The 14344-nt window shown below is 43.2% G+C and overlaps 1 protein-coding gene across 11 annotated transcripts in view; it reads left to right on the forward strand.

The window, feature by feature from the left end:
* Nucleotides 1-14344, forward strand: part of RABGAP1L (RAB GTPase activating protein 1 like) — a 763363-nt gene that overhangs the window by 739503 nt on the left and 9516 nt on the right. For all 11 annotated transcript variants that reach the window (XM_049635168.1, XM_049635167.1, XM_049635171.1 and 8 more), the window contains 3 exons: nucleotides 6720-6824; nucleotides 9629-9712; nucleotides 12827-12898. In XM_049635168.1, coding sequence (XP_049491125.1) covers nucleotides 6720-6824; nucleotides 9629-9712; nucleotides 12827-12898 — 261 coding nt within the window. The remainder of the gene's footprint in view (nucleotides 1-6719; nucleotides 6825-9628; nucleotides 9713-12826; nucleotides 12899-14344) is intronic.

The following is a 14344-nucleotide window of genomic DNA, read 5'->3' on the forward strand; positions in this document are numbered from 1 at the left end:
CTGAGCCGAAGTCGGACGCTCAACCGACTGAGCCACCCAGGCGCCCCAGCATTGCTAGTGTTTTCAACAATAGTTGGCAAGATGGAAGGAGTCTTGTGCAGATTTAAATTATCCCTCTTTTCTGACTTAAAAAGTGATTACTCCCAACAAATGGTGCCAGGGTCAGAAAAACTGAGCCTTATACTGTTGGACCTGTAAAAAAAACAGAGGCGTTACTTGTGTTCTAACTGCTTATTGACAACATTTAAAATACACACCTAATGATATGAATATGATTAAATGTTTGAGATGGAAGGAGTTTGTTAAATGTTTACAAATGGTCCCTGCCTCAGCTCCTTGTTCCCATACTAATTTTGCGGTTCCAAAGTTTCAGCCACAGGAAGATGGGCAATAAGACGACTATTAAGGAAAATCGTGCTAAAGGGGGAGAAGGGGAAGCTGAAGGAATCCACACTAGACAGTTTAAAAATAAAACAAACTCTGCTGTGGGGACACAGGATGTAGAAGGTGGAAAAGCAGCCTGGTTAAGGGGTGGGGGCGGGGTGGCCCCTTTCACCGCAGAACTGCTCAGCCAGGCTGTTGGGAAGTTATTAGAGATGGCGTGAAAAACGTGTGAGTAGGAGAGCCAGAACCAAAGAAGACAGAGGGCCTCCGTTCCATCAGGGCTATAACCAGCCTGACCTTGGCTGGTACATTTTTGTATTAATGAGACTCTATGGTGGTGAGTCAGTACTGTGATGAAATTCTTGTTTCATATTAGCTCTCCTAACAGCCTGACTCACATTTGATTCTGTCATTTTGAGTCTTGTATCCATTAATAGTTTTCTTACGACGGATAGCTAAATGAAAAAGCGCTCTAAGCAGTTGGGCTCTGCGGGGATGTGGTGAGATTCACTAGAGAGAGTTGTACATTGAAAGTTGTGCAGGAAGTGTATTTGATATTCTCTATCAAGCCCTTAAACGGATTAAGAAGTAATGAAATAAAATATCCACTGAGTGTCTACTATGCACCAAGGACTCTATTTAGGACTTTCATAGCATTAGCTTATTTAATCTCGCTAATGACTTGGCTCCATCAAGCAGGGATTATTTTAATCTTACATTTAAAAATGAGGAAAATGACATATACACTCTGACTTGGAAAACCATGCTAACAAAACAGAGACCTGATCAGAAATATGTGTGCAAGATTGTTAACTACTGTGTCACTTGGAAGAATAAAAAGTGGAAATAATGTGTCCAATATTATGTCCAATATTGGACATAATAAATATGTCCAATAGAAGGGGAGAACGAAAGTATATCTGTAAAATGTCTTCTTGGAATTGTTCTTCAAAACAGGGAAGATGATGTTACAATAATATTTTTGTAAAACCATATATTCATCTGTATATAATGCTTGCATCTAAATAGCAAGGGATATGGCTGGCATGGGGCAGTCATGTTAGGAAAGAAAGCTGAAATATACTTCAAAAGGAAAAATGCCTACAAGAAAATACATCAAAATACTAGTACTAGATATCTCTGGGTGATAAGAGTAAATCTAATTTGGGGTGCCTGGGTGGCTCTGTCGGTTAGGTGTCCAACTTCAGCTCATGTCATGATCTCACACTTTGTGAGTTCAGGCCCCACATCTGGCTCTCTGCTGTCAGTACAGAGCCCACTTCAGATCCCCTGTCCCCCCACCTCTCTCTCTCTCTCCCGTCTCTCTCTCTCTCTCTCTCTCTCTCTCTGCCCCTCTCCCACTTGGGCTCACATTCTCAAAAATAAACATTAAAAAAAAAAAGTAAATTTGGGGCACCTGAGTGGCTCAGTCGGTTAAGCATCTGACTTCGGCTCAGGTCATGACTTCACAGTTTGTGAGTCTGAGCCCCGCCTCGGGCTCTGTGTTGACAGCTCGGAGCCTGGAGCCTGTTTCGGATTCTATGTCTCCTTCTCTCTCTACCTCTCCCCCACTTGTGCTCTGTCTCTCTCTATCAAAAATAAATAAATGTAGGGGCGCCTGGGTGGCTCAGTCAGTTGAGTGGCCGACTTCGGCTCAGGTCATGATCTCGCGGTCCGTGAGTTCGAGCCCCACGTCGGGCTCTGTGCTGACAGCTCAGAGCCTGGAGCCTGTTTCAGATTCTGTGTCTCCCTCTCTCTGACCCTCCCCTGTTCATGCTCTGTCTCTCCCTGTCTCAAAAATAAATAAAACGTTAAGAAAAAAAATTCAAAAATAAATAAATGTAATAAAAAAAATTTAAGAGTCAATTTAATTTTTACATTCATCTTTATACATTTTTTTCAGTTATTTTATCTTTTATAAGACCTTAAATACTTAACCACCCTTGGTTAAGTAATAATATGCATTATACCTTTTTAAAAATTTTTTTTCATGTTTATTTATTTATTTTGAGAAAGAGCTCTATCAGGGGAGGGGCAGAGAGAGGGGAAGACACAGGATCTGAAGCTGGTTCCAGGCCCTGAGTTGTCACCACAGAGCCAGATGCGGGGTCGAACTCACAAACTGTGAGATCATGACCTGAGCTGAAGTTGGAGGCTTAACCGACTGAGCCGCCCAGGTGCTCCTATACCTTTTTAATAATCAGAAAAATATATATTACTTAAAAAATATTGCACCACCAAGAAAATCCATTTTGTGGATCAGTCTGGAAAGACTGCTACATGGACACTCCTGAAATAATTGACTATTGAGCACCTGGGTAGATAGCTCATGTAGATACTCGATACTAGTCCCTGAAGAAAGGATTCCTTGGTTCCTTCATTTTTGCCTCTTTCTCTTATTTCCTCCCTTTTTAAAAGAGTAAGACCTGGCCCCTGCCTGTTGAAACTTATTACCTAAGTGAAAGAATTTAAAAACTGCTATTTCATGCATATTTCCTCCTAACATCTGATTTTGCCATTTCTGCCTGAGTGGGGTTTATTTGCCTGTCAAAAAGCTGTCTGTGCAGTTTAGGTGTCCTGCCCCCCACCCCCCACCCCCCACCCCCCACCCCCAGCCAGGAAGGGCACCAGCCGCACAGAGAAAGCCCAAGCCCCGCCCCCCCCTTCACCTGCTTCACCCCATACTTTTCCATTCTCACTTTTATCCAAATCCAATCTCTTCATTAAAATAGCAAAACTTGGGCAGACATTAAACAAACACGAAAGCAGATTGTATTCAAGACAATATGTAAAGCAAACAAGCACTAATTCGGTAATTAGGTGTTCTTTAAAATAAATTATTCCTGGGGCTCCAGGGTGGCTCAGTCGGTTGAGTGTCCGACTTCGGCTCAGATCATGATCTCAAGGCTCGTGAGTTCTAGCCCCGCGTCAGGCTCTGTGCTGACAGCTCAGAGCCTGGAACCTGCTTCATATCCTGGGTCTCCCTCTCTCTCTCTGCCCCTCTCCTGCTCATGCTGTCTCTCTCTGTTTCTCAAAAATAAGTAAACATTAAAAAAAAAAATTTTTAATAAATAAGTAAATAAATTATTCCTTACCCGTGTCATTTTAGTGCCGGCTTTGGGCACCCTGGACACCTGGGCTCTTCATTTTCTCTCTGACACAGCTTTCTGTTTTGACAACTTGCCCTCCATCAGGCTCTTGAAATATGGACTCCTCAGCGATTAACGGTGTAGAAAGATACAACATCTCCATTTCAGTTTCAGTCGCTGCCTGCCTTCAAGCCCTTCCTGTCATTTCTTGTTCCCAGGGAACAAACAGAAGAGACATACCCAGTAGAAGACCATGCCTAGTCCTTCTAAACAGAGCAAGTTCCGTGTTAGACCAGAAGATCCATGTAATGAGTGGCAAAGTCTTTTGTTTTGTTTTAAATTGGACAAGTGGCTTGGCTAGTTCTTTGAGAAATCGGGTCTGGAAGATCCTCATCCCTGATGTGAGAGCTGAACCTTTTGGTCAGGTTATTGGTGGACTTGTGATTAAATCACAAGTCCTCTCTTATGTAGGTCGTAGAAGCCTTAGGTAGCAAGTAGAAGTCTCCACATCAATAAGGCGTTATAAGATGTGGGCAAGTGATTAGAAGACTTAATAGTGACAATAATCTTAACAAATTATGGTGAAGGTTTTACAGTTTGAGTTCAAAGATAGAATTTGAGTATCTGTTTATTTTTTTTTTTTAACTTTTTAAAAAATTTTTTTTTCAACGTTTTTTATTTATTTTTGGGACAGAGAGAGACAGAGCATGAACGGGGGAGGGGCAGAGAGAGAGGGAGACACAGAATCGGAAACAGGCTCCAGGCTCTGAGCCATCAGCCCAGAGCCCGACGCGGGGCTCGAACTCACGGACCGCGAGATCGTGACCTGGCTGAAGTTGGACGCTTAACCGACTGCGCCACCCAGGCGCCCCTGAGTATCTGTTTAGTAGTACGTTCCTTGAGATTCATTTAACATTCAGGATGACTTCTACTTAAGTATAGAAGTAGGCCGTACAAGGTATAGAGGTATAGAAGTAGGCCATACAAAGACCCAGAAGACTGCTTGTGGAAGGAGAACCAAGTTTTTTCAGATATGGTCCTTTCCTGATGAGCAGCAGAATCTCTCTGACTTTACTATTTAACATAGAGGAGAGACTCTGGATGAAGCTTCCTGGAGAATTCTGGCACTCCTCTCACATGGGACCCGCAGCAATTTCTGCAGATGTTGGAAATGTTCCTTTAGTGTTCCAAAACTATAAAATTAAATGTCTAGGTATGGTGTACAATTTAAGAACCTTAAATGTCCAGATAGCATTGACTATTCGGAAATTTACAAAAGGCTAAACATTGGGGGTGAATCTCTTTAAGAAACCAAACTTAGAATAACATTCACTTTAGAGTGTCATGATGTATATTCTCTTCACAAAATGGAAATTGCTGGGGCTACCGGAAGAGGATCCTTCTTTAGTAGGAGGGCTCTTGCTCAGAAATTCTGGGGTAGAACTTGAGCCAGTGGGTTGAAGTTATAGGGAGCTAGTTCTTGGTTAGATTTTTAAGAACATGAAAATGGCCTGTATGGCTGTTCTTCATTCGCTGCTCTGTGACCCTCCATCAGAGACTTGGGGGAGGCGCTTCCCTGCTTTGACTACAGTCATCTGGCTGGCTGCTCTAGAATTCGCTGTTTTGAATTTCTATAATCTACATGAGATCTCTTATAATTTATGAAGACTTAACTTGCAGCATGTATTTTGCCCACCTCTAATTTTAGGATGTTCTTTCGCTGTGTAGATTTCCTCTATAAAATCCAATGTTATCAGAACAAGTTTTAAAGTCTTTAAAAGGGATTTTTTCACCTCAGCTACCCAATAGATGCAAATTATCTGAACACCGAACTGTAACCGTTAGAATATGGGGACATCAGGAACTGGAAGACAGAACAGAGAAGCTGGAATGCCAGGACCCAGCAGACGGTGCTGGCCTGGCCATCTGGACGTGTGGGCGATACGGTGAAACACAGACACAAGGCCACCTGGCCAGTTTTCACAATTACTTGGATAATGTTTTGCTGTTGTCAGCCAGGGATGGCTTCTTCAGATAGCTGCCTCTCCTCTGCATCTGCGGTTTCCTCTACTGAACTCATCCTGTGGCCCTCCGCCACCTCCACTCCACACAGTAGCTTCAGCAGTGACTTGAGCGCCACATCCGTTCACTCACCAAATACTTCCGGAGCCCCTCCCCTACCTGGGGCTGGCCTTGGTGCTGAGGAAATAGCCAGGAGCGAAAGAAACGCGGTTCCTGCCTTCCAGGGCTGAAAGTCTGGTGGGCAGTACAAAGAAATCATACATGCATCTTGTCATTACAGATTGTGCTAAGTGCGATCAAGGGAAATTGGAGAGATTTGAGCAGAGGAACTGATTTAGATGGGGGGTGAGAAGCTGATTGAGATGAGGATGAGTGGGGCAGGGCTCAGGCCTCGCTTTACTGCAGATGTGAACTTGGAGCTGAGACCTCAAGGGTGAGGGGAGGGTCCAGAGTATGCAGTAGGCACATGTCAACTAAGTTCAATGCACGCACAGTGCTTTCCTGGCTAACTGGACTCTGTATCCAACTTGAAACCAGAGTATTGTCTCGGAGCTTTTCTTGGCCATTCTAGAAACATGGTCTTTTCCGTTTGCATTCCTGGTCCATACATCGTTTTTCCTCATGGCTATCTCTGTCATGGGTTTTTGGTCTTAATTTCTCCTTGCTGTACTCACTGTCCTGTGGGAGTAGCCTCGTGAACCATTTTACCTCCGCCGGTCTTCGAATTTTCTCACCTAACTGTTGTCCATGGATCAGCCCCGTCTCCTCTCTGAGCTCACCCCCAACCCCCTTGCACTAACAGCCAGAAGCTTCCATAGGAGGTTCCATCCAGTCCATCTACATAGTCTCAGAGCGGGTGCTGTTGTGACATCTGGAAACGTGCAAGAAGCGTTTAGAACGTGCCTGCACTTTGGTGCCATCCAACTCAGAATTCAGATCATGGCTCTGATATTAGATGTCTGCCCCAGTCAGGTTATTTGCTCCCTCCAGACTTCCCTGTCATTATCTGTAAGATAATTCTTGCTGTGAGGATCAGAGATGGCATGTGCCAAGCGCCTGCTGTATCGTTGGCATTCGGTGAGAGCAGCCACCCCCGGGTGAGCTAGGAGGGGAGAAATGGCTTTCGGTAGTGACGCAACAGTCGTAACTAGAGATTAGGTTCGGAGGAAGTATCCGCACGCTTCCTTCACCTTCTTTACCAGTGTGATGTGCTCTGATTTGCAGGCAGAAGACAAGGCGGATGTGTTGAATAAGGAGCTCCTCCTGACCAAACAGAGGCTGGTGGAGGCTGAAGAGGAGAAGAGGAAGCAAGAGGAAGAGACTGCGCAGGTAAAAGGCAGAGGTGGGCTGTTTCTTTACCCAGGAGGATCGGCCCGTGGAGCTGATGAATACAATAAGCAGGAAGTAAAATGACACTGACTCTAAATCAAGGGCCACCTTGAAGCAGTACATGTGAGTAGCGTGGGTCTCGACATTTCTTTTGAAGGGCGCTAGAAGACGAGGCCGCGTTTCTACCCTCCAACAGCTCTTAGGAATCTGCCTTGACTCAGATGTCTAGCGAGAGTGTTAAGCTTCCTCTAAGTTTAGTAACTTGGAATTGCGATCCAAGAGCCTTGACGAATCCGCAAAGTTTGTGTCGTGTCTCCAAGGTAATTGACTTCAGCAGTATTTTAGGAGGATTATGAAGCGGAAAGCCCACAGAGATCTCTGCTGCAAGCTGTCTCAGTCAGTCACGCCCGATTTTCCTGATTCATGCCTTAGAAGAACGTTCCTGGCAGAGCTCTCAACCCTTACTCCCGGGGGGAATAGAAAAAGCAGCTCTTTGGGAACAAGCCTTGTTGTTAGCACCCTCCAGTCATCGTACGAGTTGTGAGGCTGTTCAGCTGCAAGATGCCACCGTGGCAAAGGCGTTCCACATAAGTGACAGGAGGGGCCTCTCCACCCAGAGAGTTGAGGCTTCAGGCTTCCCTAAGAAAGAGCAGGCCCGCTTCACCAATGTCCTCTGTCTGTCAGTCCCAGCCAGGCGGGATTAACTCACTTATTTTAATGAGTTTCATTCTAAGACATCAGTAACACTAAATATAAAACAGAACATAAAGCGTTTCAAAGACCTGCATCCAAGCAGAAGAAATCCACTTAAGTTTCTGATGAATGGATGCATCCTTTAGCATCTTCCAGGGTTTATAAAAAGTGTTTCATGATTTTTTTTTTTAAATGATGAAATGACTCTTGGCATTTAGTGTGGACCAAGATTTTTTTCCCACTCAAAAATTTTCAGGAGCTGATCATCCAGTTTGAACTAGGCGTTTTGATGGGTTTTGTGTTTTTCTTTACCTCCTGCCTTTTGGGGGCCCAATTCAGTACTTTGGGTAAAGAATGAAGCTATTGGCAAATTAATTATCTTTTTAAGTTTATTTATTTATTTTGAGAGAGAGAGCGAATCCTAAGCAGGCTCCACATTGTCAGTGCAGAGCCCGAAGTGGGGCTTGAACTCATAAACTATGCGATTGTGACCTGAGCCGAGATTAGAAGTTGGATACTTAACTGACTGAGCCATCCAGGCTCCCCTGCAAATTAATTAGTTTAATCCATACTTCTTCACTCTCCTTGGTGTGTGTGTGTGTGTGTGTGTGTGTGTGTGTGCCCATATATCCTGTGTTAATCATTATAGTGCCTTTGCGAGATAGCGATTATGCTCTTCGTATGTCAGATAAGGAAACCATAGTTTCGAGAATTAAGTGACACTTGTTCAAAGCCCCTCAGCTTTCTAAGTCTGTCCTGAAGTCAGTGGGGCCTTACTGTAGGAGGGGAGGAGGGTGTGACTTACATCCTTAAATTATGTAAGACAGAGAACAGAGACGAATACAAACAACTAAGTTTGAATCAATATAACCCAGAAATTGCTTTTAGAATTTAAGAACATAGCAAACATGAAGAAATCTGGAAAGCATCCGACAATAAGGAGTCCAGTTATAAATCACAATCATGTGCGAATTAGCAAATACGGAGCACACCCCATTCATAACTGGGAGGCTGCCAAACAGAATTTATCCATTTATTCTGTTATGTGCTTAAAGATTAACCAGAGTGTTTTGTGTTTGGTTGTTTGGCCAACACCTGGGAAGAACTGAATGCTTCCTTTTTGTCTGGTGGCATGTGTGCTTTTTCACTACCTCCCTTCCCTGACCCTAGAATCCCGGAGCTGCTGGGCTACAAAAATAAGTGTGGTTTTCAGTTTAGCACCCAGAGTCGAGCATTTCTGCGACTGTAGTAAATACCCGCATTGTGTGTCAAGCTAGCTCCTTCTGCAGTCACTGTTCAGTCCCTGAACCTCCTGACCTCAAGAGCTCTTACCTTCCTCCAGGTTTCTCTGACTCCAGCCTCAAAAACTTCCTGTTGCGACCTTCAGAGAGACAACAGTAGTGATAGGAGGGGGCTGGGAATGGAAAGGCCCAAAATGCTGCTTCAGTAATTTCTTTTTTTTTTTTTTAATTTTTTTTTAATGTTTATTTTTGAGAGAGAGAGACAGAGTGCTAGTGGGGAAGGGCTAGAGAGAGAGAGAGAGGGCGGGGGAGACACAGAATCCAAAGCAGGTTCCACCTCTGAGCTGTCAGCACAGACCCCGACGTGGAGCTCGAACTCACAAACTGTGAGCTCATGACCTGAGCTGAAGTCGCTCGCTCAACTGACTGAGCCACCCAGGTGCCCTTCAGTAATTTCTTACCTAGCAGTAAGATTATGCGCAACGTTGCCCTGATGTTTTGTTTTAGACTCTTCATAAGAATAAAGATAGCTTCAGAAGGTACACTTATTTAATAATATATTTATAAAGTAATAGTATATAAATATATATATATATATAAATATATATATATAAAGTAATAAAGATAAGCAGCTCTATGATGGGCTCATAGGGCTCATATGTCTTACACATTACAGGAAAGAAATATTTCTGCATCTCTGGACATGATTAGGCTTTTCAAATGCTCGAGAAATAGCTTCAGAGAGGAAAATTTATCTAGTTGTAGTTGTTAACGTTGGCATTGACCAGACCGGGCCGACTTAAGTATAGGTGTTTGTGGAAATTGATGAGGACTTTGAGTCTTGATGTTTTGCATCCTCCCTCTCTCTAGCTGAAAGAAGTCTTTCGGAAACAGCTGGAGAAGGCAGAATATGAAATAAAGAAGACCACTGCGATCATCGCTGAGTATAAGCAGGTAGTGTGCTACTGTGGCTCATGTTACTATAAAAGTGATTATTCTTATTGTTTCTCTTTGGGTAAAAAAACATTTTTTTGTTTTTAGAGTTTCCAGAATAGTGACTACGTACATTCATTACACTGGGTGGCTTACTTTCTCTGCTGAAATAGACAGTGAGCGGACCGAACAGAACAATCTGTTGGCTGTTGACGATGTTTGGTAGATTCAGAGGAACAGGAAACTGGATTATTACCATTGGGATCCCGTCTCTGCCCTACTCAGAAGATGATTTCAAATAGACCTCCCCAGTAACATTTGCCTCTTTGCAGAGGACTAAGGTTTAGTGATTCCTCATCCCACACGGCTCTGTGGCCTTACCCAACCGTGGCCAATGCTAGCAGGAGACATTCTGTTGGGAACCTTTGATCTCTTAGCGGAGGGTTTGCTCTCCTTGAGGATGCATCTGGCCCTGACCCCATCGCCAGAATGCTTCCAGAAAGCCCTCTTTCCAGCTTGCGTAGTATCATCTCGTGCCTGCTGCTCATGCCTAGCACACGGCAAGGACTCCACATTGCCGAGAAAGCCTCGAGTGGACTGCTGAAGTTCCAGTGTTCCAGAATCAAGGCACCGTATTGTGCCACCTCCTCAGCTTAAGAATTTCTCTGGGGTCTCTTGCCTCATATGGGAGTTTGAAGTCTGATTCTTACTCTTTTTTATTAACATGTGTTTTTCTGCTTAGAAATGAAATTTCTGTTCCTCATGGAAAATTGAGAAAGTGTAGAAACGCACAAAGAAACCCTCCCCCCTTAACCTTGCCGATTAGAAATAATCACTGTAATATACTGAATATGCATTGCTGCTATGTAAATAAAAATGTGAGTTATGTCATCCATGCTGATATTTGCGACCAGTGCACTTCATATATTATGAACGTCTTTTCAGAAGGGTTCTTCTCCTTTGTGGAAGATTGCTTAGAAATAAGGCTTCAGAGCTGTCTTACTCTCTTTTATGATAATCAATATATGTTTATTTAATGTCTGCTATCTGAGAGGCTTGATTCTTTGGGGGAATAAAAGAGGAGTTAATTCAATTTCTCCCCTTTAGATGCTGCTCTTGTAACAGGGAGATAACACCTGTGCACAAATAAGAGAAAAGGGAACTTACTGACCATGGGAAATAAAACCCTTCCTGGAGGAGGGTTGATTTGAGCGGTGCTTTGAAGGCGAGGCAAGATTTGGGTGTGCGGAGGCAGAGGAGGAAAGAAATGGGGAACAGAGAACACACGCAAAGCCACGGAGATAAGTTAGCGAATAGAAATAGTTTTGTTTTGTCAAGAGTTTCAAGTACAGAAAAGAAGTAAAGGTGAGTTGAGTCCCAGTTCAAGGACGGTTCTTCAGTTAGACTGAGGAGCTTGGATTTTATTCTGTTTATAGTAGGAATGTTTGAGCAAGAAAGTGGCATGATGGGGGAAATACTGGTGGCACTAATCTGTCCCAGTGAGAAATGTGAAACCAATGGGGAGTCCCACAAGCAAAGATACGGACCAGTAAGAGGCTAACACCAGAGGCCAGGTGAGAAAATACAGGGCCCTGAACTAAAATAAGTAGTAATGAAAATGGAGAAGAGGAATGTAGTCATTTCTTGCGAGACCAGGGAAAACACTGATCCCTAGATTTTCCGATTGGATAACTAGGAGAAGGGATGGGTAGACATTAGCCAATAGAGGAACATTAAAGACCATGCGCTATGGAACTTGCCATCACTGCAAATGGGTTTTTTCCATCCCCACATTAGGCCATGGGTGGCCGCCATATGTAGCACTCTTCAAAATAGTAATCTTTGGGACTGTTCTCGAATATTATCTGGCAGGCACTACCAGTCATGTAAAGGCAACGGACCCATCTGTCTGAAGATAATTAGGACATGAAACATAATCCAAAAGCATTCTATAGTTGGAATTGGCTATTATTGTCCTTATTATGGAATCTTCGGGGTTATTTGAAAGGGTTTCTGGTTTGCCAAAATTACTGGGGAGACTGCTTCTTTTTCACATCAGCCGATACAGCCCTAGTCATCATTTACAGGCTGAGAGCTGGAGAAATCAGAAACTGAACGCAACCAGCAGGCCCTGCTCTCTAGAGCCATTTTTTGAGTAGACTGGGATTTTTAAAAAAATATCTGTTTTGATAATAGAAGTAGATCTTTTACGTTTTTAGTTCAAGTTGCACTTTAAAATTTGACATCCCCTAACGTTTTTTACTCCATTTTTTCAAAAATAAAAGATTCATATGTTACTCAAGGAATTTGAACTTCTAGTATTTTTTTTTAAGCAAATGGCTTGTTTGTTTGTCTGGTTGGTTTTAGCTTTGAAAGCACTGATTTCTACCTGTTCCTAGTACTTCTTGTTAGCACCTTCTTTCAGAATCAGTAATGATCAGATTTTCTTTAATGAGCACTTACTATAGGCCAGGCGCTATACTGAATCCTTTACGTACATTTTTTTCCCCATTGATTATCACAGCACAGCACTTAGTATTGAGGAGAGAACTGAAGCTTAGATTCGTGAGTTTGCCCAAGGAAATTACTAGAGCTGGACCTCAGGCTTTTTATTTCACTCCATGTTGCCAAACCACGAGATCAGAATTTTAGTCTTTATTAATTTCTGGTCATTTTAACTGTTTTATCCCCTCTGCCACGTTTTAGGGAAACTCTGGTAATTGAAAACAGAGACTCTCTGTGTGACTGTAGACACGAGCAGTTTCTGGTCCAGCATTCTTTTCATCAGATTTCCAGAATGGTACCTTGCACAGAACTGACACTCAGCAAAGATGCCATAGGTTGATTCCAAAATAGGACAGGAATCCACTGGAACTAGTCACAGATTTGGCTAGTGACAGAAATCAAAATACCCCACGTGGTTTTCCTCTAATTAAGACTAAGATAGGCTTTACACACAGAACACTGTCAGGCTTTCTGATGCGCATTGCATTTGTGGGGCTGTTCTTTTGCTCAATCTCTTTAGCATCATCCGAGAAGCGAGAGTAATTCATATGAGTTGATAAACAGTCATGTGCCCGTGCTGTGCAAGAGTCGGTCTACTTTCCAGTAAAGAAACTCTTTTCTTTTCTTCAGATCTGCTCCCAGTTAAGTACCAGACTGGAGAAACAGCAAACAGCCAGCAAGGAGGAGCTGGAAGTGGTAAAGGTGAGGAAGAATGAAACAGATCTCCGGTATTTCTTCCAAATTCACACAGTCTTTAGTCAGTCCCGGATAGGACGATCCCAGCCCGTGAGGATGCCCCACGGGCAGGACAGTTTGTGAGACATCACACCCACCCTGCCCCTCTCGTTGTTTCAAAGGATTTAGGAATTGTGGGAAGCAGCATCTGTCTCCGACTGGGGCGCGATCCTCTTCCCAGCCAGCAGAAAGGTTGCATCCCCATAAATCTTAGGGCTTGTCAGAGGCAGGTGGTAAGGACTTTAGCCTGGTCCCAAGAGGCCCCTGAGCATTCTGGGACAGTAGACACCTGGGAGGCCTCTGCAGCCTGCATCCCACCTGTGCCTGGCTTCGGGGTGCAACCCAGGAGGATCATCCCATTGCTCTCCACCAGTTTTTTAGAGGGTTGTTTTTAAAGAAAACCAATGGCATTTCTTTATGTACTGCCCCCTGGCGGTAAAACTCCTTTTGTTGATTATGTGAAAATAGCAATCGCTTATTCCATAGAAACCACAGTAAACCACGTGAATTGGTCTTCTTAAGAGGCAGTGTGGGCACACCCAGCTCTTGTGATCTGTGTTACAGAAACCTGACAGAGTTCTCTTTGAATATATTCGGGTTTCATGCTAGTGAATAAATGCATTCATTTAACAACTTGGACAAGTTATTTACCTCTCGAAGCTTTATTTTGTATCCTGTAAGACAGACATAACATTACCTGCCTCATCAGGTTATTTTGCAGATTAAATAAGATAACATATACAAAGTGCTTAGCTTAGTAGTTGGCATACAGTAGATACATATTTTTATAAGTTTATAACCTGAAAACCTGAGACATGAGAACTGAAATATGAACCTTGTTCTGACTTTGTATTCCAAACGTGTTTTTTTCTTAAACATTCTGAGATTATTAGTGACTATAAAGCTGGTCATCTCCACGCCCAAACCCTAGAATTCGGGGCTCATACCTTTGCTCTCTGGTCCACCTTTACCCCTCTTCGTACTTAGCCTTTATCATTCTTTTTACACTGACCAACACTCAGTTGATGAAGTGCCTTGGCATAAAAGGGTTCACCATCCTGAACTAAAATCTTTGTGGAAATAGAAATGAAATGGATTTACGTGGATACTCGAGGTTTTATTGAGCATCCAACTATGTGCACAGCTATTAGACTTCTATTGTTTTATGGAAATTATGTATAACAGGAAGCTTAGAGTTTTCCTGCAGGAGCAAGTTATACATATGCCCATGAAACCTTTAGGAAATAGTTCAAAAGCATGTAAGTCAGCGTTGAGTTGGATGACAATCCGGGTTGTAGAGAAAGCAAAATCATAAGAACTACAGACCAGAGATGACTTTATGGAGGAGGTTGGACTGAAGCAGGATGGGTAGAATTCTGTTAGAAGGATTTAAAAAAGACATTCTGGGGGCAC

This window comes from Panthera uncia, chromosome F1 (genome assembly GCF_023721935.1).
Source record: "Panthera uncia isolate 11264 chromosome F1, Puncia_PCG_1.0, whole genome shotgun sequence".
Lineage (NCBI taxonomy): Eukaryota > Metazoa > Chordata > Mammalia > Carnivora > Felidae > Panthera > Panthera uncia.